Source organism: Sceloporus occidentalis, unplaced genomic scaffold (assembly GCF_023333645.1).
Source record: "Sceloporus occidentalis isolate IW3139 unplaced genomic scaffold, rSceOcc1.0.p SCAF_15, whole genome shotgun sequence".
Taxonomy (NCBI): domain Eukaryota; kingdom Metazoa; phylum Chordata; class Lepidosauria; order Squamata; family Phrynosomatidae; genus Sceloporus; species Sceloporus occidentalis.
Window position 1 is genome coordinate 17,028,388 of NW_028316995.1, and position 23,819 is coordinate 17,052,206.

At 43.2% G+C, this 23,819-nt stretch overlaps 1 protein-coding gene across 1 annotated transcript in view; it reads right to left on the reverse strand.

Annotated features, from left to right (window-relative positions):
- LOC149303331 (D-aminoacyl-tRNA deacylase 1-like) overlaps positions 1 to 17,637 on the reverse strand; it is a 62,801-nt gene extending 45,164 nt beyond the window's left edge. Inside the window, exons 1-3 of the mRNA XM_089481639.1 lie at positions 17,595 to 17,637; positions 16,406 to 16,496; positions 10,991 to 11,226 (exon numbers count right to left, since the gene is read on the reverse strand). Of these exons, the coding sequence (XP_089337765.1) occupies positions 10,991 to 11,226; positions 16,406 to 16,496; positions 17,595 to 17,637 (370 nt within the window). The remainder of the gene's footprint in view (positions 1 to 10,990; positions 11,227 to 16,405; positions 16,497 to 17,594) is intronic.
- Between the last annotated feature and the right edge of the window lie 6,182 nt (positions 17,638 to 23,819).

Below are 23,819 nucleotides of genomic sequence, written 5' to 3' on the forward strand. Positions count from 1 at the left end.
GCATCAATGGGGGGAGGTCTCGGGGACTTCCAATAACGGGGAATGACAGCTCGAGCCGCCTGGATCAGGTGGACAAGTAAGGACCGCCTATAGACACCAAGAGAAGATTGCGTATGATGGAGCAGGAGAGCTGCCGGGGAGGCTACGAAATTGGGGTCGGCCACTTCCCTGATCACCTTCACCACGGCGGACCAGAAAGGGCGTATCTCCCTACAGTCCCACCACAAATGTAGGTACGAGCCGTCAGAGACGCCGCATCTCCAGCACAGGGGGGAGACAAGGGGGAGGTAGTGGTGCAACTCCACAGGGACCTTATACCATCGGGACAAAAATTTATATGAGCATTCCTGAATCCTACTTGAAATGCTGCCTTTGTGGGTAAGTAGTATCATTTTGTCCCAGTCAGCCTCAGAAAATGGGATCCCAAGATCCCTCTCCCACAGACTCAGGAAGAATGGTTTCGTTTTGCACTGTTCGTCCAACAATAACGCATAAAGGTGAGATAGCAAGTGGGCTGGTTCCTCCGATAAAACACACAATTTCTCAAGAGCACGCAACTCCCTCGTAATCAGGGGAGCCGGCAGCATGGTGGCGGCGTAGTGCTTGACTTGGTGGTATACGAAAAGAAGCTGAAAGGTGGGGGGTGACCGGCATAGGAGATCAGTTATCGGGCGAAAGGAAGCGCCCCTCAGGATCTGATGGATCCTGACAGGGCCAGAATGTGGGGGGGGGAACAAACTCCGCAATCCCCTGCGTGTGGTGAGGTCAAGGTCAGGGTTGTGCGTGAGGGGGAGCATAGGGCTCGGAGCGGACGTCAGGAGACACCGAGACGCCACCCGCTTCAGGACACGCAAAGTGGCCGGGATAGTGGGGTGGGAGGTGACTGTCAACGTCCAGTAACAGGACGGTAACCACGGGGCGGCTGTAATATGATGAACAAAGAAAGAGTCCTCCAGGGAAACCCATAGCTTAGGCACCTCCAGAGACCATTCTACAAGCCGACGCAAGTGAGACGCCATCCAATACCATTCGAGATTGGGCACCCCCAGTCCCCCCTTATTCTTAGGTCTGGTTAAATGGGAGAGGGAGAGCCTAGGACTCCGCCCCGCCCAAATGTAGTTCCGAAAAACCTTATGACATTTCTGAAAGTACGATTTAGGAAGGGAAATGGGCAGGCACTGTAATAAATATAAGAACCTAGGGAGGATGTTCATTTTAAGAACCCCAATGCGGCCGAACCATGAGATGTGCGGGACTGCCCATTTGCGGAGATCCGCAAGTACTGAGGAAAGCAGTGTATCAAAGTTAAGAAGCTGGAGCCGGGACAGGTCCGAAGGGATCCACACTCCCAAATATTTAATCGCAGAGGCGGCCCACCGAAAGGGGAAGGAATGAACTATATGCGTTTTAACCGATTCAGGAATGTTAATCCCCAAGATCTCAGATTTGTGTAAATTAATTTTATAATTGGAGAGGGTCGCAAAAAAGTCCAGTTCGTGTATAATGTGTGTGAGGGAGACCTGCGGTCGAGTGACCATGCAAAGCATGTCATCCGCATAAGTAGCGAGTTTGTGTGTGTGACCATTGACCGAAATTCCACAGATATTACTATTCATCCTAATGGCCTGTGCCAGGGGCTCTATCACCAAGATGAAGAGAAGGGGGGAAAGGGGACAGCCCTGACGGGTGCCATTCCGAATAGCAAAACTGTCAGATAGGATGCCATTCACCTTAACCCGTGCAGAGGGGTTAGCGTACAGAGCCCTAATTTGGTTAAGAAAAAGGCTCGGCAGGCCAATAGAGTCCAGGACCTGAAAGAGAAACGGCCAAGAAACTCTATCAAATGCCTTTTCGGCGTCCATAGAGATCAGCGCATAAGGCACATCGAGCCGCCTGGCATGGGTCAGTAGATTGAGGACTCTGATGGTGTTGTCCCTAGCCTCTCTTCCGGGTACGAAGCCCACCTGGTCCCTATGTATTAAAGAGGGGATATAGGATTGGAGGCGAAGGGCCAAAACCTTCGCCAAAAGCTTGAGGTCCGTATTGATAAGGGAGATGGGGCGATAATTAGAGCAACAGTCAGCATCCCTACCCGGCTTGGGAATGACGGTGATGTGAGCTAAATTGGTTTGGGGGTCCGGGGTAAGGCCTTCAGCCAAGGAGTTGAAAAGGGTCGTTAAGTGTGTACCCAAGACCGGGAAGAAACGGTCATAGTAGACACTAGTGAGGCCGTCCGGACCCGGACTTTTACCCTTGGGGGCCAACTTAAGAGCAGCCTTCACCTCGTCGCATGACACAGGAGCATCTAGAGCCTCCCGTGCGGCCAAATCCAGGCGCCTGGGCAAATGTTTCTCTATATATGCCTTTAGGGAATCCGAGGATCGAGAGCACCCCGAAGACCCAGAGGGCAGATTGTAAAGGGAGTGATAGTACGAACGAAAACATCCAGCAATCTCAGATGACTCATGCGCCAGCGAACCCGAAGGGTGTCTAATTTTTGAAATGAACGAGGCGGCCCGTCTGGACCTCAGAGCCCTGGCCAGAAGCTTGCCTGGCCTATCGCCAAGCTCATAAAAGGACTTCCTCGCCAACAAAAAAGAACGCCGTATCCCACCATCCAGAAGGGAGGCCAGTTGTGTCCGTAGAGCATGCAGTCGGGGGAGAATCGTCGAGTCTAACGAGGCTTTATGCGACTGTTCCAGGAGATGAATCTGCTCGATAAGCGATGACAGATTGGCCAATTTAGATTTTTTCTGCATCGAGCCTAACCTAATCAGATGACCTCTGATTACGGCCTTATGGGCTTCCCATATCGTGGGGAAGGGAAGCTCGTCAGTAATGTTGTCAGAAAAGTATTCCGTAAGGCGGTCAGAAAGGTCAGATAACGAGACGGGGTTGTCAAGCAGATTTTCATTGAGCCTCCAATTCCATACTCTACCTCTGGAAGGGGACATATGCAAAGAGAAGTGGACTGGAGCATGGTCACTAAATGAACGTATGCCTATCTCAGAGGAATGCAATTGAAGCAGATGGGGATGAGACATAAACAACATGTCAATCCTGGTATAACGGTTGTGAAGGGAGGAGAAAAAGGTATAGTCCCTGCCGTCGGGATGCTGCGACCTCCAGACATCCACCAACTGGCCAAGGTGAAGGGCCCTCCGAACTCTTTTAATATGGCGAAAAGGGATGTGAGAAAATTGGGAAGAAGAATCCTTAGAGGGATCCAACGTCATATTCAAGTCACCCCCGAAGATAGCCAGGCCCTCTCGGAAGTCTCCAAAGCGGGACAGAATACGGGAAAGGAACAAGGACTGGCCGCGATTGGGAGCATACACATTACCAAAAGATACCTTTTGATTACCTAGGTAACCTTTTAGAAAGATGGCTCTGCCCTCCGAGTCCCTCCAAACGTCCAGTAGACGGAAGGGGAGCGACTTGTGTAGCAGAATCGCAACACCCTTGGTCTTAGAATCAGGTGAGCTAGAGAAATAATTATGAGAGTAGTGATGGTTGAGTAGCTTAAATTCTCTCGAGGACTTATAATGCGTCTCCTGGAGGAACGCCACATGCGTCTTAAATGAGTGCAAAATATAAAGCAGCTTAGAACGCTGTTGGGGCATATTTAAACCTCTGACGTTTAAAGAGGTAAATTTGATGTGATCAGGTGTCATTGGGAAGGTATCTGGGGGGACAAGGCGGAGCGAGCGTCACAGCAGCAGTGCAAAAATAAACAGGAAAAAAAGAAACACCATGAAACCAAAAACAACAAAAACGAAAACAAGAGTCAAAAGTGTGCACAGCGAGCACAGCAGGAGACCCTGGATGCCGAAGCATCAAATATTGAGCCATGAGACCTAGCGGTAGGTCATGAACCAACGCCACGACCCTATGATGGGTCGAGGCAGGCCGGCCCTTGGGGAGTGTACGTGAAAGAACCAATATGTAAAATTAAGGAGGACACAAAAACCATAGACCGCGGCTGGTCCGCAAAACAACCGAAATCCAAATCCGATGATGCATAACAGTGAAACGGGCTAAGAGGCAAAGTGTGTAAGTGTGTGAGGTGCGTATAGAAAAAAAAAAAATAAAAAATAATAATAAAATAAAATAAATAAATAAAATATATACATATCAATAAAAGGCTGTTAGGGGGAAAACAACGGTGGCCTGTAGCTCTAGAGAGCTACAACCGCAGTGGAAATGTATAAGCCCCACGCAGGGTGGGTGATGTGACCAGCGGGCAGCAGACCCCGGAAGTGGAGAGCGCATCCGCTGATGCAGGCGGACCCCTCACGTAAACCACAAAACCAATAACACACACAGTACGAAAGATGAAAAATAAAAATAGGAAAGAAAGAACCCCCCACCCTAAAAAAATCAAACAAACCCACAACCGTGCCCCAAAAAAAAAGAAAAAAATACCGTAACCCATGCGACGCGACCGCAGCGGTAGGGAAAATAAGTCAAACGTGGTAGAGTCCCGCAAGGAGAATGCCCAAAATTTCAAAAGGGCGACGCTGCGGAGTCCCCTACGGGTCAAGAGAGAAGCGGCCGGGTAGCCGGTAGCACAGTCATCGCGGACGGGAAAGCAAAACAGAAGGCAGACGCCACCCGGCACGGAGGATCTGGTAAATGACGCCGGTCACAGGAAACTCACGGACGGGGGTCATCCAGTCGCCTCGGGCGTTTGTTGCGTTGCGGTCTGGGTGACCAGGCTTTGGTGGGATCCGACAGACCAGCAGGCGCTTGAAAAGAGTATTCCCAATCCGGGACATCACAGGGAGGGAGGCCAAGGGCGTCGATGAAGCCGGGGACATCTCCATGTTGCCGGATAACGTGGGTAGTATTGCCCCGACGCACAATTAGGGCAAAGGGGAAGCCCCATTGGTAGGGGATGTTCGCCTCCCGCAAAGCTCTCGTGATGGGCTGAAGTAGTCAGCGAGTTTGAAGCGTAGCAGGTGATAAGTCTTGGTAGACCGTGATATGGTGGGAATTCCAGGCGAAGGTAGGCTGATTACGAAACGCCCGGAGTATGAGCTCTTTCACAGGATAGTCCCGCAGGCAGCAGACCACATCTCTGGGGGGCATGGAGCCCGAGGGTTTTTGACGCAGGGCTCTGTGGGCCCTATCAAAGCGAATATCTGTGTCCTCAGGTCTGCGTAAGATCAGGTTAAAAATAGTTTGAAGGGTGGAGGGTAGCTCGGGGTGGTCGATCGATTCCGGCAAACCTCTCACCCTAATGTTATTCCGCCTGCCTCTGTTGTCCAGGTCCTCTAACTTCCTGGACAGCTGCTGGATCACCATCGCTTGTTGCCGCAGGTGAGAAGATAAGGAGTCCACAGTGTGGAAAATGCGCGGCTGATCTTCCTCCAAGGCCGCCACGCGGCCCCCAATATGGCGGATGTCTGTCTGGATATCGGTAAGGCTAGAGCGTATGCCCTGCGTTGCTTTATCAATAATGACAGCGATGTCATCCCTCGAGGGTAACAAATCAAGCTTCTCTCTCCAGGATCGTGCCACTGGAATAGGGGAGATGCGGCCCTCGTCCGGGGTACCGTCTTCAGGTGCATCACTGGCCTGGCTGGCAGCCGAAGATGGCGGCCTATGGCAGGAGTCCCGGGAATCTTGATCAGAAGCCGCCGGAAAGAAGGATCGGACCGAGGTAAGAGATCCCTTGTGTTTCGACCCCGATGGCTTCGGGGTGGAGTGGGGCTTGTTAGTTTTGCCCATTTCGAACGATAGACGCTTTACTGAAGCGAATTTTGGACCGGGTACCGCGGAGCACAAGATCTAAGCGTCCATCTTAGAAGCAGGCAGGTCACGCCCCGCAAAATGTCATTTTAAACCTTAGTTTTATCAGTCCACAAAACATTTTCCCAGTATTGTTGTTGAGTGTCAAGGTGCTCTTTGGCAAACTTCAGTCAAACCGCAATGTTTTGGGTTTTTTTGAAGAGCAGCAGCTTCCTCCCTGGTTCAATGTTTAGCATAAGGCAGACTCATGAACAGAGTCAGAGTTAACCAGATTCCTTCAAGCCTTTAGCTGATACTCTAGGGTTCTTTTTTACCTCCTTGAGCATTCTGTGTTGTACCCTTGGAGTGATCTTGGCTGGGTGCCCACTTCTGGGGCCACAGTACTAAATCATCCCCATTTATGCAAACTCTTTGAAATTACTTTGTAACGTTTCCAGCTTTTATGCAAATACAAAATTCTTGATTGTTGGTCTTCTGAGATATTTTAAGACAAATTTATACATCAATGCTGGTAATTCCAATTCTTGCCAGTGTGTGTGTATATATTACTATTATTATAACTAATAATAACTATACATATAAAATCTTTTGGACTGTCAGTCACGATGGACAGGGCTTTAAAGTGAAGCTCCAACTAGCATACTTGCTGCACTCTGGTTGGACAGTTTATCATTCAGTGTTGTCCCCAACTTCTATGGAGAGAGAATGAGTTAGTTGTGGTGTACGGGGAACAGTATTCTATGGGGCATGCGTTAATTATTTTGCTTCCAGAAGTTTGATGCGACTTGCAGTTGGGTTCAATTTCTACATATTCTCACATCTTTCCATATCACATGCTTCCCTGCACCCTATTCTCTTTATAGTGTAAGTTTGTGAGCAGGGCACTCTTTACCTATTTTCTGTAGTCTGTCAATTCTGGTTTTGTCATACCCCTTGAATAAATGTATTGCAAGAAGTGCTGCGTTAATTGGTGCTGTATAAATAATTTATTTTCTCAGACACTGAAGTCTCCAATTGACAGATACGATTACTAATCAAGGAAATATATATGATCTACTTCTACCATCTACAGCCATGATATATCAGTGTATAGCTTTTGTGAGGAGATCTGCATAACAGCACAAGGCTGGGACAACACTGAAATAATTACTTAACTGCCACCGGCAGCCTGCTCTGCTGGCTTACAGTTCGGCTATTGAGGGAGCCCAACAAAGGGCTGCTGTGAGCCCTGATGCTATGATTGGCCCACGACAGCTGCCCCTTTGCCCCATGTTAAAAAAAAATAAAAAAAGCAGAAATTCTTACCAAGTCAACCTGTGCGTTAATACTGCCACCTAGTGAGGAACATGTACTTGGCACAAAGATGATTTCCTATAGAATGTTGCATAAGATACAAATTAATTTTTTTCCATACATGATGTCGCTGTTTCTTCTGGATTTTGTTTTCAAATCTGCTGTAAAGTAAGATTTTTAAATTTGATCTCGGGGTGTGTATTTCTTTTTATTTTATATGTAAATTCTTTGATTAATTTCCTACAAAATTAGTGTTTTGTTTAATGGTACATTAAAGGGGCACAAAACATTATTTTATAAACACCTCTAGAATGCATTGGCACAAAATAGCTTATAGGCCAAACATCCAAAAGCTATAAATAATACTAGCTGTTTGGGGTGTAGATACATACATTGCATACATGGATCATGTATTGGTGCCTGTAGGTGTGAAAGGGTTGTGTATGATGTTTGTATGATACTTTCTGCTAGCACAGACTCTTTATAACATAACAGATGCAAATATACACACTAAGCAAACCTAGAACTGAAAGTAAGAACCCCAATAAAAGTGTGATGAAGGGATTATGGTGAAGCTGGTTTGAAGGTCTAGAAATCAGGAACTTGGATATAAATAAAGAATCTCTTCTGCATTAGACTCAGCTACAAGGGGGGGGGGGGGGGTGTTATTTATCAAAGGAGGAACTTGTGATAGTAACAGACACTCCAGAAGGTTTATCTGTGAATCACACCATAATATGTGCTGCATGGTTCGTATAAATATGTCATTTTTTGTGCAAAATTAACTGCCACATGCCAATTGTCAGTACTGCATTTGTAACAGAGGTATAAAGGCGGGTAGTTCCATTTATACACACTATCATGCATACAGTTACATAGTTAGTGAGGTTAAAAACAGGCATATTTCTCCCTGTATTAACCCCTATTAATTAAAACCAGTGTATTGATGAATGCCCTTCCTTGCCAAAATGAGTCCAACATCCATATTTTCTACATTTACCATCTCCTTAGGTAATGCATTCCAGAGCGTTATTGCCCTCACTGTAAAGAATATCTTCCTTTGTTTAACTCCTTAATGACAAAGCCCGTACATGTACGGGCTCAAAATGCATTGTTTTCAATGTGTTTTGGGACCGCCCATTGTCCTTAAGGGGTTAAGATAGAACTGTTGTCCTTCCGATCTTTGTTGAAGACTACATCTAATTCCAAAATGTACGGTATTTCTTATAGAGCAGGAAAAAGACTGTAATGCAAACTCTAGGTAGCAAAAACTAGAGCAATACACTTTACACCGATATTTATGGCAGTATTGTACATGCCAATATTTCGTTCACTTCTGCAGCCGTTACCTGACGTTGTGTGCTATAAGTGAGTTAAGAGTAGACTTGTGCACTTGGATTCATACGAATTTCAATTTTAACAAAAATTTACCAACTTCGTCAATTCGTACAAAAGTTTGAAAATGAAGAGGGACCCCCAATGAAACAAACACAAAAGAAGAAAAGAGCTCTGTATTTTCCTTATAATTTCGTTGTCTTTTTCACTCTTACTCACGCTCTCAAAGTCTCCTTACCTTCTTTGCGCTGACTTCTTCCATGTCCATGTCTCCTTTCCCGCAGCTCCGCATCTTCTCTTTGAATGTTCTGGTTCTTCTGTATTTTTCTTTGTTCGCTTCTCCGTGTCTTCTTTCTTCATTCGCTTCTCCATGAACAAACAAATTAACAGATATAGGAAAGGCTGAACTTGATGGACGCATTTCTTTTTTCAGCCTATATAACTATATATAACCTGGCCTTCTGCATTAAGGGTGTAGCAATTCTCGTTTGTCAATGGAAAAAGCCTTCAGAATTTTGTCCGAACCGGAAGGCCAGAAAACGAAATTCATTGCCAGAAACCAAAAATTTTTCGCAATAGTTTTTGATCCATTCGCACAAGTCTAGTTAAGAGTCTACTAGTAAACCCCAAATCTTCCCCTGCAGGGATTCCCCGAGTCCAACCCCATTTAGTTTGAGCACAACATCTACCATTCTGCTTCCTTCTTAATAAGATTTTTTTTAGATATTATCCCTAAAATGCATTTGAACCCAACATCATACATAGTCTCAATTGCTCACAAATGTTATTTTCTGCTTTTAAAACGTCCTCACAAACATTTCATATTTTTTACACGAATGGACTAATATTAGACTAGAAAACCCATCAGTGTAATAGGTTTATGTTGGCTCTGTTGCAAGCTGCAAATGTGAATGCGTTTATTGGAAGCCAGGTGTATTACTAATTAAACACGTTTCTTCCCACTATGACAAACACATCCTATCTGCAATCAGTTTGGTTTGGCTGCATGAATAGAAAAAAACTGAATTTAAGTGGTTTGGTGGCAGAAATACTGTAATCTTGGAGAAAGCTGCAATCAGCTCCCAACAAGAAAAAAGCCAAAAAACTGTTTTTGCAGTAAATTTAACATAACTCTCTCTTGATTACGTGCCAGTTGCATCTTTGTAGCGGTTGCAAACATAAGCAGAGGTGTAACAGCGAATGTATTTCACACCCGCTAAAATGATTATAATTTAACTATGAAAGGTCTTGAGAGGGTTACTAATAACCTTGTGTTGTACCTGTGTACTATATACAGGAGCGTATTACACCGAGATTTTATGGTACATACCTTTCAACTTCATCTACAGTCTCACTAGCCACACAGACTATACTTCTGCAGTGGCATATTCTGACCTAAGCCAACTACTGTAGGGCCTTGAAACCAGATTGCCCTGCCTATTCTAAACACTTGGCACGTCATAATTCTAAAGCAGAGAGCCTAAACCTCTAGTAGGAGTATGGACCTTGCCAGGCAAGAAAGGACAATACAAAGGCGATGCACTGGTCTCAATGCTGTTTTTTATCATTTCAAAAAGGCATATTTCCTATTTTTTTCAGATATTTTAAGATTGCAAATCTAGATTTCATTGACAGTGGATTGCATGACCAAACAAAATGGTTGGCATTGTAAGGGCAAGCCTACATAAAGAAGCATATCAACACATCTTCAGCTTTACTCTGCAGACCAGTTAATTTTACACTATTTCAGATGATGTGAAGTCTGCAGTAGATGCCATCCCAAAAAGAGATGTGCTTGAACAGATGTAATACTGATTAGCAAAAATTAAGAGAACCTACCTAATTATCCATAGATATGGAGGTTGAACAGTAATCAATAATAAATACTGTTGCTTTGATTTAGAACACCGTAAATTGCCCAGTGCAATAAATATTAATGCATGTGAAAGATTAAAAGGCAAGCATTGCTGACAAATCTGAGATAAAACTATGATTAAATGCAGCACTGAAAATCACATATCTCTGATGTTAATTTTACTCTTCTGTTTTTAAGTTACCGTACTTTGATTTGAATCTTTCCACTTCTGACATCTAGGAAATGCATAGTATTTGTTTCTCCATGATCCCTCAATGAATATTGCATTCTTCTGCCAGTTCAAGCAGATAGAACACACTACCTGGACTCTTCAACGCTGCCCCAGCCACCCAATGTTATTGCAGTGGGCAGAAGCCTCTGGCATTAGACATTGATTACAACCTTTAGGAGAAAGTAATTGTCCCCCGAGCCAGTCCAGTGTGAAGGAGAGATGAGTGTATGTGTGTACGTTTATATGTCTAAGGGTGTGCTAGTGTGTAAATGTGTGTATGTTGGTTACTGGATGGGCACTTGGCTTTCTCTGCCCCTGGGCCAGAGGGTATCAGGCTTCCTCTGCATATCCTAAATGTCAAGTGGTTTTTTTTGGGGGGGGGGGGGTCACCTAAGTGAAATGGAAGCAAAACCATAATAAACATTATGCATGTAAGTGTAAGAAAAAATTGTATAATCTGGAATATGACATTTCTACTTTAACTTGGCTCTGAGGAAACGGTCAAACAGGTGCTTCCGTACCTTTGATAAGTTCTGGTTTATAGGCTTTCCTCATCTGCTGCAATAAGTCGTTATAGAAAGGCTCAGCTTGCTCAGAAGGCATTGCCATGTGATAATCTGGCTTGTTGCCCTTCAGGATGCACTGTAATGTGAACTGGCTGACACAGAGAACCTCATACTGTTTATCCATAACACTTTTACTCCATGGCTTGCCACTGTCATCCTCAAATATTCGGAGGTTGAGAATTTTTCTGATCCTGTAGCAAAATAAAAATGATGTTCAGAAAGTTTTGCTTTTTTATTGCATTTCATCATAACCAAAGTCTATGCAATTTGCAGCGTAATTATTTTTTTTTACTTTAAAGAGATATACACAAAACAGTGAATGAATGACAAAAGAGTGGGGTTGAGGGCAGGAAATGGATAGGGAACGAGGGGGAACCTTTGGTCTGCAAGGACCAATAAAAGTCAGAATGAGGTACACTCTTACGGCACAATGTAAGTGACGCACACAGGTAGGAGCCAGGCATATCTGCCACTCATGGATGAACGATATTATGAAAATACGTTAAACAAAATTTAAAAACGCAATTATTTCAGTTTTTTAAAACCCTTCAAAGTATGCCCTTAGTGTTGTATTAAATGGCCTGCACACTGAAACAAAAAAGATAACGAAGACATCACTCGCTGAATCAATAGCATCCAAACATGCCACACATACACAAGGATGTGTAACGTGGCAGAACAACCTCCTGTTCCTGCTATTAATGCCTCTAGCAATACAACCCAGCACCCTGCTCGTTTTGTATAACACTCTAATGCCTGCTTACCCTTAGGTCATTAGGGATAATTATTCACAAGTCCCTCTGTTCCATTGTCACTGTTAGAACAGTGCACCAATGACGTATCCCACTTAGGGTTGTTTACATCCAAAGTCCATTATTTTATATTTATCAAAATTGAACTGCAGCTGCAACACACTTAATTACCATTTGCCTTGCTCCACCATGAATGTCTGTTCAGCAAGTTGGAAAAAAATATCTTACATTTAAGATCTTTTGTAATATCGCTAATGAAAATTCTAAAGAAGTACAGGTCCCTGTATGGGGAAACTACGCCTGTGAAAAGTAGGTGTCACCTCAGACTTCAGAGCAGGTCCATGCCTCCGGCCTGAGGACCCGTGTTTCTCCCTGCCTAAGGGTAAAACACTAGACCAGGGGCGTCCATCATGCGGCCTGCAGTTCAAATGTGGCCCGCCGGACTTGGGGAAAAAAAAAAATGTGCTAACATTTAAAAATAATAATGCAGTGATGTCACCAGAGGAACCATCCAATACCAGCAAAATGTAAAAAAACAAAAAAACGCCAATAAAGAATAAAATAACTAAAATAAAAAATAAAGTTTATTATTTTGAGCAAGTGCTAAAATTAGCGCTTTATCTTCTCAAAAATCTCGACATAGAAAGCGTTAAAATAAAAGCATTTCAAATACCCAAGGGGTGGCTAATTTAATAAAACATGAATGGTTTGATGGGGTAAATTGGAGTGGCCAGGCTCAAAGACAGGGTATAGGCACAGACTGAGCAAAATGGAAAAAAAGAGCACTTCCCAAATGTGGCATTTTAAATTCTAACCAACCCGACAAACCCATGCATGTGGGGTATCACTGCACTCGGGAGATGTTGCTGAACACATATTGTTGTTTGAAAGTGACATATACCAGGAGCTATGAATTCATTTCTGAAGTACAATTTGTGTGAAGAAAGAAAAAAAACACCACAAACTTTGGCAAAGGCTGGTGGTAAAATATCATGCATGAAAAGGGTTAAAATACCAGCATTTGAAATACCTTGGGGTGTCTAGTTTTCAAAAATATTTGGTTTGATGGGGTAAATTGAAGTAGTCGGCTTCAAAGATGTTCCAAAGAGGAGATAGAGGCAGAATGACGAAATGCTAAAAGTCTGTTGAAAACCTGAATTACGCATGTCCCAAGAGTAGCCTTTTACCAGCCAAACAATCTGACAAACCTATGCATGTGGGGTATCACCATCAGAGGCGTATCTACTGAAAATAGCGCCTATGGCAAGCACTGAAATTGCGCCCCTGTCCAAATATCTAAAACCCATTTACTAGCCCCTGCTGCCCATATATATATAAATATTAGTCCCTGCTGCCGATAGCGGGTATAGATCAATACACAAACCCAGATCAATTGAAATTCACTTGTGATCTCAGCACTAAAGGTATAGATCAAATAAACAGAATCAGACATACAAGTCCTGTATTTGCAGGTATACAATAAATATATGAAACATAGCATCGCAGGTGTAGATCAACTGAATAAGACATATTAACCCTGTATTTGCAGGTACACATAAATAATGTATGGAAACATAGCATAGCAGATATGGATCTACAGAATAACACAAAAACCCAGCTTTGCAGGTAAAAATCAATTGGAATTCACATAAAAACACAGCATTAAAGGTATATTTTAAACCCCCTAAATTACAGGCATAGATCACAGGTTGCACCCCAAAGCCAGCCCTGGCGTCCACACTGCCCACATAGAACCTGGCCAGCACCCAGATTACACACATAAGATTTGCAATCTTTGTCCCCAAATAGCCCAGCACAAGTCAACTTTGTCCCCAAACAGTCCGGCCAGTGCCATCTTTGTGCCATATACACCCTGCCTGTGCCATCTTGGTCCCCAAGGCTCAAACCTCCTGCTAGTGCCATCTTTGCCCTTCCACAATTATACATCTTTGATACACAAACACTTTTACAGTCACTCACTAATTCACACTTTAATTCAGACAACTCATCCACACATTAACTCATGCTCTCCTCATTCACTCAATGCATCCACACATTAACTAATGCTCTCCCTCATTCAGACAATTCATCCACACATTAACTCATGCTCTCCCTCATTCAGACAATTCATCCACACATTAACTCATGCTCTCCCTCATTCAGACAATTCATCCACATATTAACTCATGCTCTCTCTCATTCACTCAATGCATCCACACATTAATGCACACTCTTTACTTATATCTACCCCTCTCCCTCCCCTATCACTTTCTACCCCCCCATCTCCCTCCCTTATCACTTTCTACCCCCCTCTCCCTCCCTTATCACTTTTTACCCCCCTCTCCCTCCCTTATCACTTTCTAACCCCCTCTCCCTCCCTTATCACTTTCTAACCCCCTCTCCCTCCCTTATCACTTTCTAACCCCTCTCCCCCCCTTACCCACTATATACCCCCCCTTACCCACTATATACCCCCCCCTCACCTTGAAGTCCAGCGACGGGAGCACGATGCTGCTGTCTTCCTGCACCGCTCGCTGGTGCCCGCTGCTTCACTGCTGAGCGCCGTAATATGACGTCATATTTCTGCGCCCAGCAGTGAAGCAGCGGGCACCAGCGAGCGGCTTTTAAACGCTGTCTTCTTTTTTTTGATGCGGGGGAGAACGAGGGCCGCATCAGTGTTTAAAAGCCGCTCGCTGGTGCCGGCATTTCATGCTGAGCACCGCAATATGCCGGCATATTGCGGCGCTCTGCATGAAATGCCGGCACCGGGATGGGGGTAGAGGGCTCGTGGAGGAGAATGAGGTCACAGCCGCAGCTGCCGGTGATCTTCGCCATCTGCAAGATGGCGGCGGCCCGGGAAAAAAAACAATAAAGGTGAAAAAGTTCGCTAGATGGTCTCCAGACCATCTAGAGAACTCTGGCTCCAATTGCAGGTTGAATACAGGTACTGCATTCACCATGCAAGTCAATGGAGCCCAGCTTTCTAATCACAGTGTGATTAGAAAAAATAAATTAAAAAATAAAATTAATAATAATTAGAAAAAAATAGTAAAAAACCAGCAAAATGTAAAAATAATTTCCCACTGATGTCACTATCAGGGGAACCTTCAAGTTGAAAAATAATTTTTTTTTTTTTAAAAAAGGCAAAAATAAAATATATATAAAAAATATATTTTTGTGAGCAAGTCCTAAAATTGGCATATTAGCTTAAAACAATTCTCGCATGGAAAGAGTTAAAATACTGGCATATTAAATGCCCACGGGGTGTCTACTTTTAAAAAATGTATGATTTGATGGGGTAAATTGAATTGGCCGGGTTCAACAATGTCCCAAATAACACGGGGGGAAGGATGGCCACACATCTAATTTCCAATTAGAAAAATGCACACGTACCAAATGTGGCCTTTTAGTTCCCCCCAAAAAATGACAAACCCAAGCATGTGGGGTATCACTGCGCTCAGGAGATGTTGCTGAACACATATTGGGGTGTCGTGTGACAGCGGCATAAACCAGGAGCTGTAAATTCATACATAAAGTAGGTGTGTGGGGGAAAAATACACACAAAAAAATACTACTGAAAACTTTGAAAAAATTCTGGTGGTAAAATGTGTGCATACAAAGAGTTAAAATACCAGCATTTAAAATAGTTTTCAAAAATATATGGCTTTATTGGGCACACTGAAATGGCCCGGCTCAAAGATGTGCCAAATAGGGCATGGGCAGTGGATCCCCAAACGCCAAAGTTCAACATTGAAAAATGCACATGCCCCAAATGTGGCCCTTTTGCCCCCAAACAGCCAGGCAAAATCATTCATGTGAGGTATCGCTGTACTCAGGAGATGTTGCTGAACACATATTGGGGTGTTTTATGATAGTGACATATACGAGAACCTTTTAATTCATACCTGAAGTAAAATGTGTGTGGAAACAAATGCAAAAAAAATTACTACCATAAAGTTTGACAAAGGCTGATGGTAGAATTAGTGCTTGGAAAGGGTTAAAATACTAGCATTTGGAATACCCTGGGCTGTCTAGTTTTTAAAAATATATGACTTGATGGGGTAAATTGCATTGGCTAGCTTCAAATATACCCGAAATGGCACATGGGGGGAAGAATTACCAGATTCGGAAAAAATGGCTTTGAAATAGCAAAACGCTACCTGTACTTATTGCCCCATAATGTGTAGAAAAAAGCAAAAAAACATTGGGTATTTCTAAACTCAGGACAAATAGTAGAATCTATTTAGCAGGTTTTTTCATTACCTTTTATAGATGAGTAAAAGATTTTTCAACTAAAAGTTAGAAACAGTCATTTTTTTCTAAATTTTTTACCATATTTTATACTTTTTTAATAGTAAATAATATTTTACAATCAAAACAATGTCATCTAAAGAAAGCCCTTCTTGTCCTGAAAAAAACAATATCTAATGTGTGTGGGTTCAGTAAACGGGAAAGAAGAAAATTACAACTAAACACGAGCAGCGCAGAAATGTTAAAAAGGCCATTGTCACGAAGGGTACAAAAAGTAAAATCAGCCTTTGTCACGAAGGGGGTTAAACAAACTGATCACACCAGAGAGAAACCATCCAATGCAACAGAGAAACAAGAAAACACTTACATATAATCTACATCTCTTTGCGTATCCTCCACGGAAATACCCAGCAAAACGCAGATCCCTCGTCCAATGGAACTGAGCTGTTCATCGCCCACTGTGAAAACATATGGTTGACATGTTTTTCTATTTAATCTAAAAAGTTTTTTTTTATATACTCTTCTAAGCACCCCTTAGTGTTTCATTACACAGCCAGCAAAATCAATATGTCCGTGTATATGTCTGGATGAGGGCTGTCACATCTATGGGTTACCCTGTTTGTAGATCTGTCGGGCATTTGTATTGCATTGGCTTTCATGGGCTGATTTTCTGTTATAGGCAAACTAAATCCATCTGTTTACCATTTAAGCCTTATGGAGGCCTGGCTCCCCAATAGTGGGCTGCCATGATGTGCCGGGGGTGCTACTGCCACTGGTATATAACCTGCTGTGATATGTTGAGGAAATGAGCAGCATCCATACAGCTTTATGCTCTGTCTATATGCGAAAGGGACCATGAGAGATGTGAATGAGTTCAGTGGACCGGTCACATTCAATATGGCAATATTAGTAGTTTAAAAACTCGGTGGAAATAGGGCACGTGTGATAGAAATGTTTAAATACTTAACGTACAGGAGGGGAGTTTATTTCAGAAGACAATGTTAGAACAAAAGCTTTATTTTGGTGTGACCCTCCCATCAGAGGTGGCAGACGCTAAAACAGTGATAGAGAGAGAAAAAGAAGCAATTAACTGTGTATGTGCTGGTTCCCATTCCACTACACAGTAGAGAGGCCAAAGAATGTGTGTGTAGCAGTAGCTTTATAGAGAGAGAGAGAGAGAAAGAAGCAATTAACTGTGTATGTGCTGGTTCCCATTGCACTCTACACCCGACTCAGCAGACATGAGGAAGAATACACTCCCACTGACAGCTGCACAGGTCCACGCAGTTCACGTGGGCCTCCACGAAGGTTGTCACGGGCTGTCCTAGAAGCTGCCACTGCTATGACCGGTGCTGGGGTATTGTCCGTTTGCCTTAACCCTTTGAGCGCGCAGCATGAGATCATTTAGGGCCTGCTTCACGCATAAAGTCATTAAAATAAATGTATTGAAACGTATGGTCGCTCACTTACTGAGAGAAGCTGCACGCCTGCCTGTTCGGGGCTACAGCGGCTTACACTTATTGTACGGGATTGCCGACATGTCCCTCATCACTTACCTGCGACACTGGCCTTTGTGACCCTTTGGATTACAGCCCTCATTGCGCCCAGCTGCCGGGTGATAGTGTCTGCGAGCAGCTAGCTGGAGCAGCGCCTGTTTCCTTGGCTTCCTACTTCCAGCTCAGTCTAAGAGCGCCCTCTTATGTTTGTACAGAGCAACACCAGTTGCTGCTGCTGCTTAGACAGTAAAGCTTCTCAGGAATCCCTTTTCATTTAATGAGAAAATGTAAAGATGGACACTATTATTATTATTATTATTATTATTTATTATTATTATTACCACAAGAACAAACCAAAAGCTTACAGTTAGAACAAAACACCTTCTCCCAAAACATACTTATTGCAACACTTCAGGTAATGTATAGTACAGTTTATTTAGTTTGCTGAACTCATTATGACCGTCACTTTAAACTGGAGTTGACAGGAGTGCCTTTCAATTCCCTGAGTCAGAGCAGTAGCTGGCTCATTTTGTGCCTGAGGTAATAATTAAATATTGTGCCCCAGCTATTTGTTTTACAGAGGTTATTTATTTGACACTGCCTTTCCACACACCTTCCCATAAAGACACATATACACATACACTGCCCTTACACATGACTGCCCACACATGCTGCCTTAACAGGTTTATAGTTGCCCATATACACATACAGTGCCCTTACACACTGCCTTTACACTCACCTGCCCGTAAACACGCATATACACATACTGTCAGGACTCGGGTGATCAGGTCGGGTAGGAGCCCATGCGCAGGGGATACTTGGGGTTCAGTATGTAACCCACGGTGCATGATTATGCAAACAAAGACACCACAAACAGAAATCCAGGTAATGCAGTGTATTTCATGTATATAACAGGGCCAGCAAATAAGGGTAATATAGTCTAAGCAAGTAACCGGACGTATGGCAAAATAAAATACAGGTAATAAGTCTTTTGGCAGGGAGCCCGCTTGGAAGGGCGCAACAGACAGAGAGCCCGCTTGGAAGGGCGCAACAGACAGAGAGCCCGCTTGGAAGGGCACGAAAGGCACACAGCCCGCTTGGAAGGGCACGACAGACAGAGAGCCCGCTTGGAAGGGCACGACAGACAGAGAGCCCGCTTGGAAGGGCACGAAAGGCACACAGCCCGCTTGGAAGGGTACGAAAGGCACACAGCCCGCTTGGAAGGGTACGAAAGGCACACAGCCCGCTTGGAAGGGTACGAAAGGCACACAGCCCGCTTGGAAGGACACAAAGCAGGGAGTCCACTTGGAAGGACACAATAGCAGGGAGTCCACTTGGAAGGACACAATAGCAGGGAGTCCACTTGGAAGGACACAATAGCAGGGACCCAGGCACAGTACAGGTGCAGAGCCACAGCAGGAAGGTCCATAGACTTCAATACAAAGGCCCTGACTAAAGGGCAGGGCAGGTTCATAAAGGCAGGGTAATCCAGGTAATAAGGCCCAGCTGGATGTAGACTAGTGCTCAACCCAGGTAACAAGGCACACCTGAGTTCTGAGTGCTCCAGAGGGTGGAGGGTGGCCACTAGTGGTTGCAGATGTAAACACCACAGGTATTAAAAAAGCCATGGTTCAGGCAGCGAAATATTGGTTCCTGACACATACACTGCCCTTACACACAACTGCCCATACACACTGCCTTTACACACACCTGACCATAAACCCACAAAGACACGCACACAGCCATTTCACATGACTGCCTATAAACACACACACACATAGACTGCCCGTACACACGGCAACCCACATACACTGCCTTTAAACACATGCACTGGCCTTACATACACTGCCTTTACAAACACCTGCCCATAAACACATTTATAAATACACTGCCCTTACATACACCTGTCCTTACACACATATACACTGCCCTCACACACCCCTGCCTTTACACACATACACACACCAGCTTACAAACACACAAATACCTACACTGCTCTTACACACACCAGCCCATACACACACTGCCCTTACACACGCTAGCTTACACACACATATATATATAAATACTCATACACGGCCCTTCTACCCGTTTCTCCCCATCTGTTACCTTTCTCATCTCCCGTCTTTCATCAACCTACATCCTGTGATGGGAGCGTGAAGTCTGTCATTTCAGACCTCTGTTTTAGTGCTCCCTCGTTACTATACACCGGCTTGTAATGCAGAGGGTGGGGTATGATGTCACATCCCAGCGCTCGGCGCGTAGTGATTAGGGAGCTCGGAAGCCGAGGTCTGAAGTGACAGACCTGCTCATCGGGCGTCCGCAACTGCCCAGAGTGCCCATACGTTTAGATGGCACTGTGTCATTTGGTCCTGCAGCTGGGGGCATGTTTTCAAATTTGGTGGGGGGCAAAAGTGATGGGAAGTAGTGATCTAGGGGGGCATTTGCTCCCACTTGCCCCCCCTGTAGTGATGCCTATGATTACTCTTGGGTGATGTCTCCTTAAACTCTGGAAAACGAAAAAGACCAAGAACATGGAATAGAATTACTTTTAAAAAGCATGTCGGACGAACGAGTGAACAGGCAGAATTCTTCTTGGATGGATTGATCCTAATTTGATTTTATTAAAATAACTAATTTAGAATTTTTTGTAAAACAACTCATTCCTTTGCCATCTTCTCTGAGGTTTGGGAACCTTACCTTCTCATGTTCCGCTATAGATCTATTGGCCACAAAAAAGTAACATCTTCAGCCTCTTTTCGGTAGAACTATATTACGGAAGGACACACCGAGGCATTCGATAATGGCCAGTGGTTCAGAGACACAAAAGTAATATATTTACAAAAAACCCCACCTTTTTATATATACAAATGCATTTTATTAATGGCAAATATATTAAGAGCATTTCTGATCATGTAAGCATACTTTATTAGTTTAATATTACTCGTAATTATCATAAAACTTTATTTTGTAACATTTTTAATCTGATTATATAAACATATTTTAATTGTATTTTAGGTGAATTTCTGATAGGACCAGTAATGGTTACATCTTTCTACCCAAATTTACTGTTTTCACTAAGGGCATGAATCAAGTTTCTTTGGGGTTTTAAAAGATTTTATTTAAACAAAACATTATGGAAAAAAGGTTTATTGTTAGGGGTGAGTAAGATTCCAGGTGAGGGTTACCCCGTGTAACGAAACTACCAGCTGTGGGCACACGACCCTCTTCAATACCTCCTGACATTCATAGTTAATGTGATTAATAAACCGGTGCATATAGCGGGGTCTCCCCCCATGTGCCCTTCCCTCCCCCACCCAGGTGCTATAAACCCAGGTAAGAGGGCATTACTTGTGTGCAGCTGTTAGGGATCGTTGCTGCGGTGATGAAACCAATTTACACCAGCTTCATAAAATGCATCACCAGGGGCAGCGGGAATTGTATCCCCCAGTATATGTTTCTCTGCTCTCTGATATCCTGACCCTGGTTGTTAAGTATAGCCGTGACTTCTGTTATCCTGATCCTGGTTGCTTATGTTTACCCTGTGACTTCTGGTACCCCGCATATCATCGCCGGTGCTATCCCCCCCCCCTGTCCACCTGTGCTTAAAGCGCTGTAACCAAGGTATCTCATAGCAAATTTCATTGCAGCAAGAGTATACATTCCTGTACTTGGGTTCCTCATCCCCAAAACACGAGTATAGAACCTTACACAGAGAGATTTAAGTGGCAAAGAGGGACACTGGACAGACATGCACCATTATTGCATAGGTAGCCACACAGTACATATATTAGTGCAAATGATTTAAGTGTTCTTTGATGATCATGTTCTTTTTATTCACTTTACTCTTTAGTGGTGTGTTGTGGATTAAGCCTAGGGTGACACATCAGAGCAAACAGCAGCAGAGGTCATCCTCACCACTGGATCACAACATTAATACTTTGTACCCAATTCTATTTACGTGACTACTTTGGATAAAGTTCCTCCACAAAGTTGATACTCGGAGGGGTTGGAGGTGCTGTTCTAGTTCTAGACGAGGGCAGAACCACATATAATTCCATCACTGATCACCTGCACAAATGATGAAATATAAAGCCCTTAATCTGACGGATGTCTTCCATGAGATAAATCTCAGAGTATATATTTCATATCAGCTCACCTACAATTAGTGGTTTCATGGCTAAACCCCAGTAAAGAGAATTATTGGAGGTTGTTTAGGCCTCCAGAGTGATTTGCTGTCTGCAGGCGCTACTCCCAAGGTGTCAGACATTTGTTCCTCTCCATTGCTAAATAGCGCAGAACCGGTATATAATCCCATATCCCGCACACATACAATGCTCAGCAGCTAAAAGTGTATTTTCTGTAAGAGGCATAGATCAACCTGCCCCCCACCCGAAGATACGTTCAGGGAGTTGATCACTCAATTTAATGATTTCTTGTGATGGCAGGCTTAGGGGCAACTCACATCACTAATACATCATTCTCTCATTATGCATCATTTAAGGGTTTTTCCAAAAAAATTCCATGTAGCTACTGAATAGCAGAATCTGGCTAATTTGAGGCTTTCTTACTTTAATTTAAAGATTGTGTAAAACTGACCATGCACAAGACAATTGCATGTAAAAAGATCACAAAATAGTTTGTACAGCATAATTCCTTTAATGTATTAGCATTTTTAGTAGCCGTTTCAATGAGTTATTCATCAAGAGGCTCACTTCCCAAAAACCACACTTCATTGTGGAAACTATTGGAATGATGGTCGAACTCGTTATTATACCTATTACATCCAAAGAATGATCCAATAAAAGGCTTTTTAAGAGCACCCAATTCTCTGGCAAGAGCATTGGCTTGGTCAGCAAAGTCACGTACCCCAGGATTACCTTCAAGAGACCTGAAAAACAGAGTCGCCAATTTTATTAAAAATAAAAGCATAACTAAATAAATAACCAAATACATCAGGACAAGTGAGAGAGATGAGTTGTAATTTTAGACAGTAGAATATATATATATATATATATATATATATATATATAGATATATATATATATATAGAATATATATACCTTCTTCAGTATCAAGATGAGCACTTACGGGATTTGAACTCAAAAATTGAAAAAAAGTCTTGGAGACCTACATCGGAACCATAAAGGTATTTGAATTCAAATTCCGTGAGGGCTCACCTAGATATACATGAAGTTATACTAAAAGCCCATAGCACCAGGGTGCAATACTCAGTGGGAGTCCGCGAGTGCACATCCAACAGTGTGTAATATATATATATATATATATATATATATATATATATATATATATAATTATAGCCTTGTCAGCATGAGAACTGTTTGTCCCATCGGATGGGGGAAGTGCAGTATGATTGGTTGTTTGTTGTGTTATTTTTACACTAACAGGATGCTGCCACATAGTGTTGTGTGCTATAGGGGTGAAGGGTTGTAGTATATAAGAGGAAGGATAGAAATAAAGGAGAAAAAAGAGGAGGAAGAATTGAAAGCGCAAGCTGCCTAAGCGGCGCGCTAATTGTCCATTGCTGGACATTAGTTATATAATAAGGGTCACTAAAAGGTCAGGATAGTTAAGGCATAAAGTTTTGGTGGGCTAGGCTAGCTAAATCTAATTCTAGGTTACTGGGCAGGCAGTTTATTTAGCACAGCTGATTGGTTTATCAGCTGTGCTGTAGCACGTGGTTTGATTGGGCTTTCTGTGCGGCAGGAAAAATAAGCACAGCTGATTGGTACAGTCAGCTGTGCTTACAGCGTGAGGCAACTGTAAAATAAATAAATAGCTGCTCGCAGGGTGATTAACCCCTTCAGGACCGGGATTTTGATACTAAGGTGTCGCTAAAGGACCGGAGCCGTTTTTGTGTTTTTGCCATGTCTTTCTTCAACTGTAATTTCTCTCTTATCAATTGGTGCACCCACACAAATCATATATTGTTTTTTTCAGCACAAGTAGGGCTTTCATTTGAAACCATAGTAAGCTGGGTAGTACATTGTTTTGTTTGAAAAAAACTGGAAAAAGTGGGGAAAAAATGAAAAAACGCATTTTTTTTACAGTTTTGTATACATACAAATTGTACACACATTAAACCAATGGGAAAAAATTATCCCAAATATATTCATTAACTTGTCCTGATTTGGAAACCACCCAACATGGCCAGGATTTTTATCTATTTTGACCAGTATAGGGCAAATATTGCAAGGCATGCATCACGTTTTTGAAATGTAATTTTTTTCAAATTTGGCATGGTAGTCTAATAACTGCAATAGT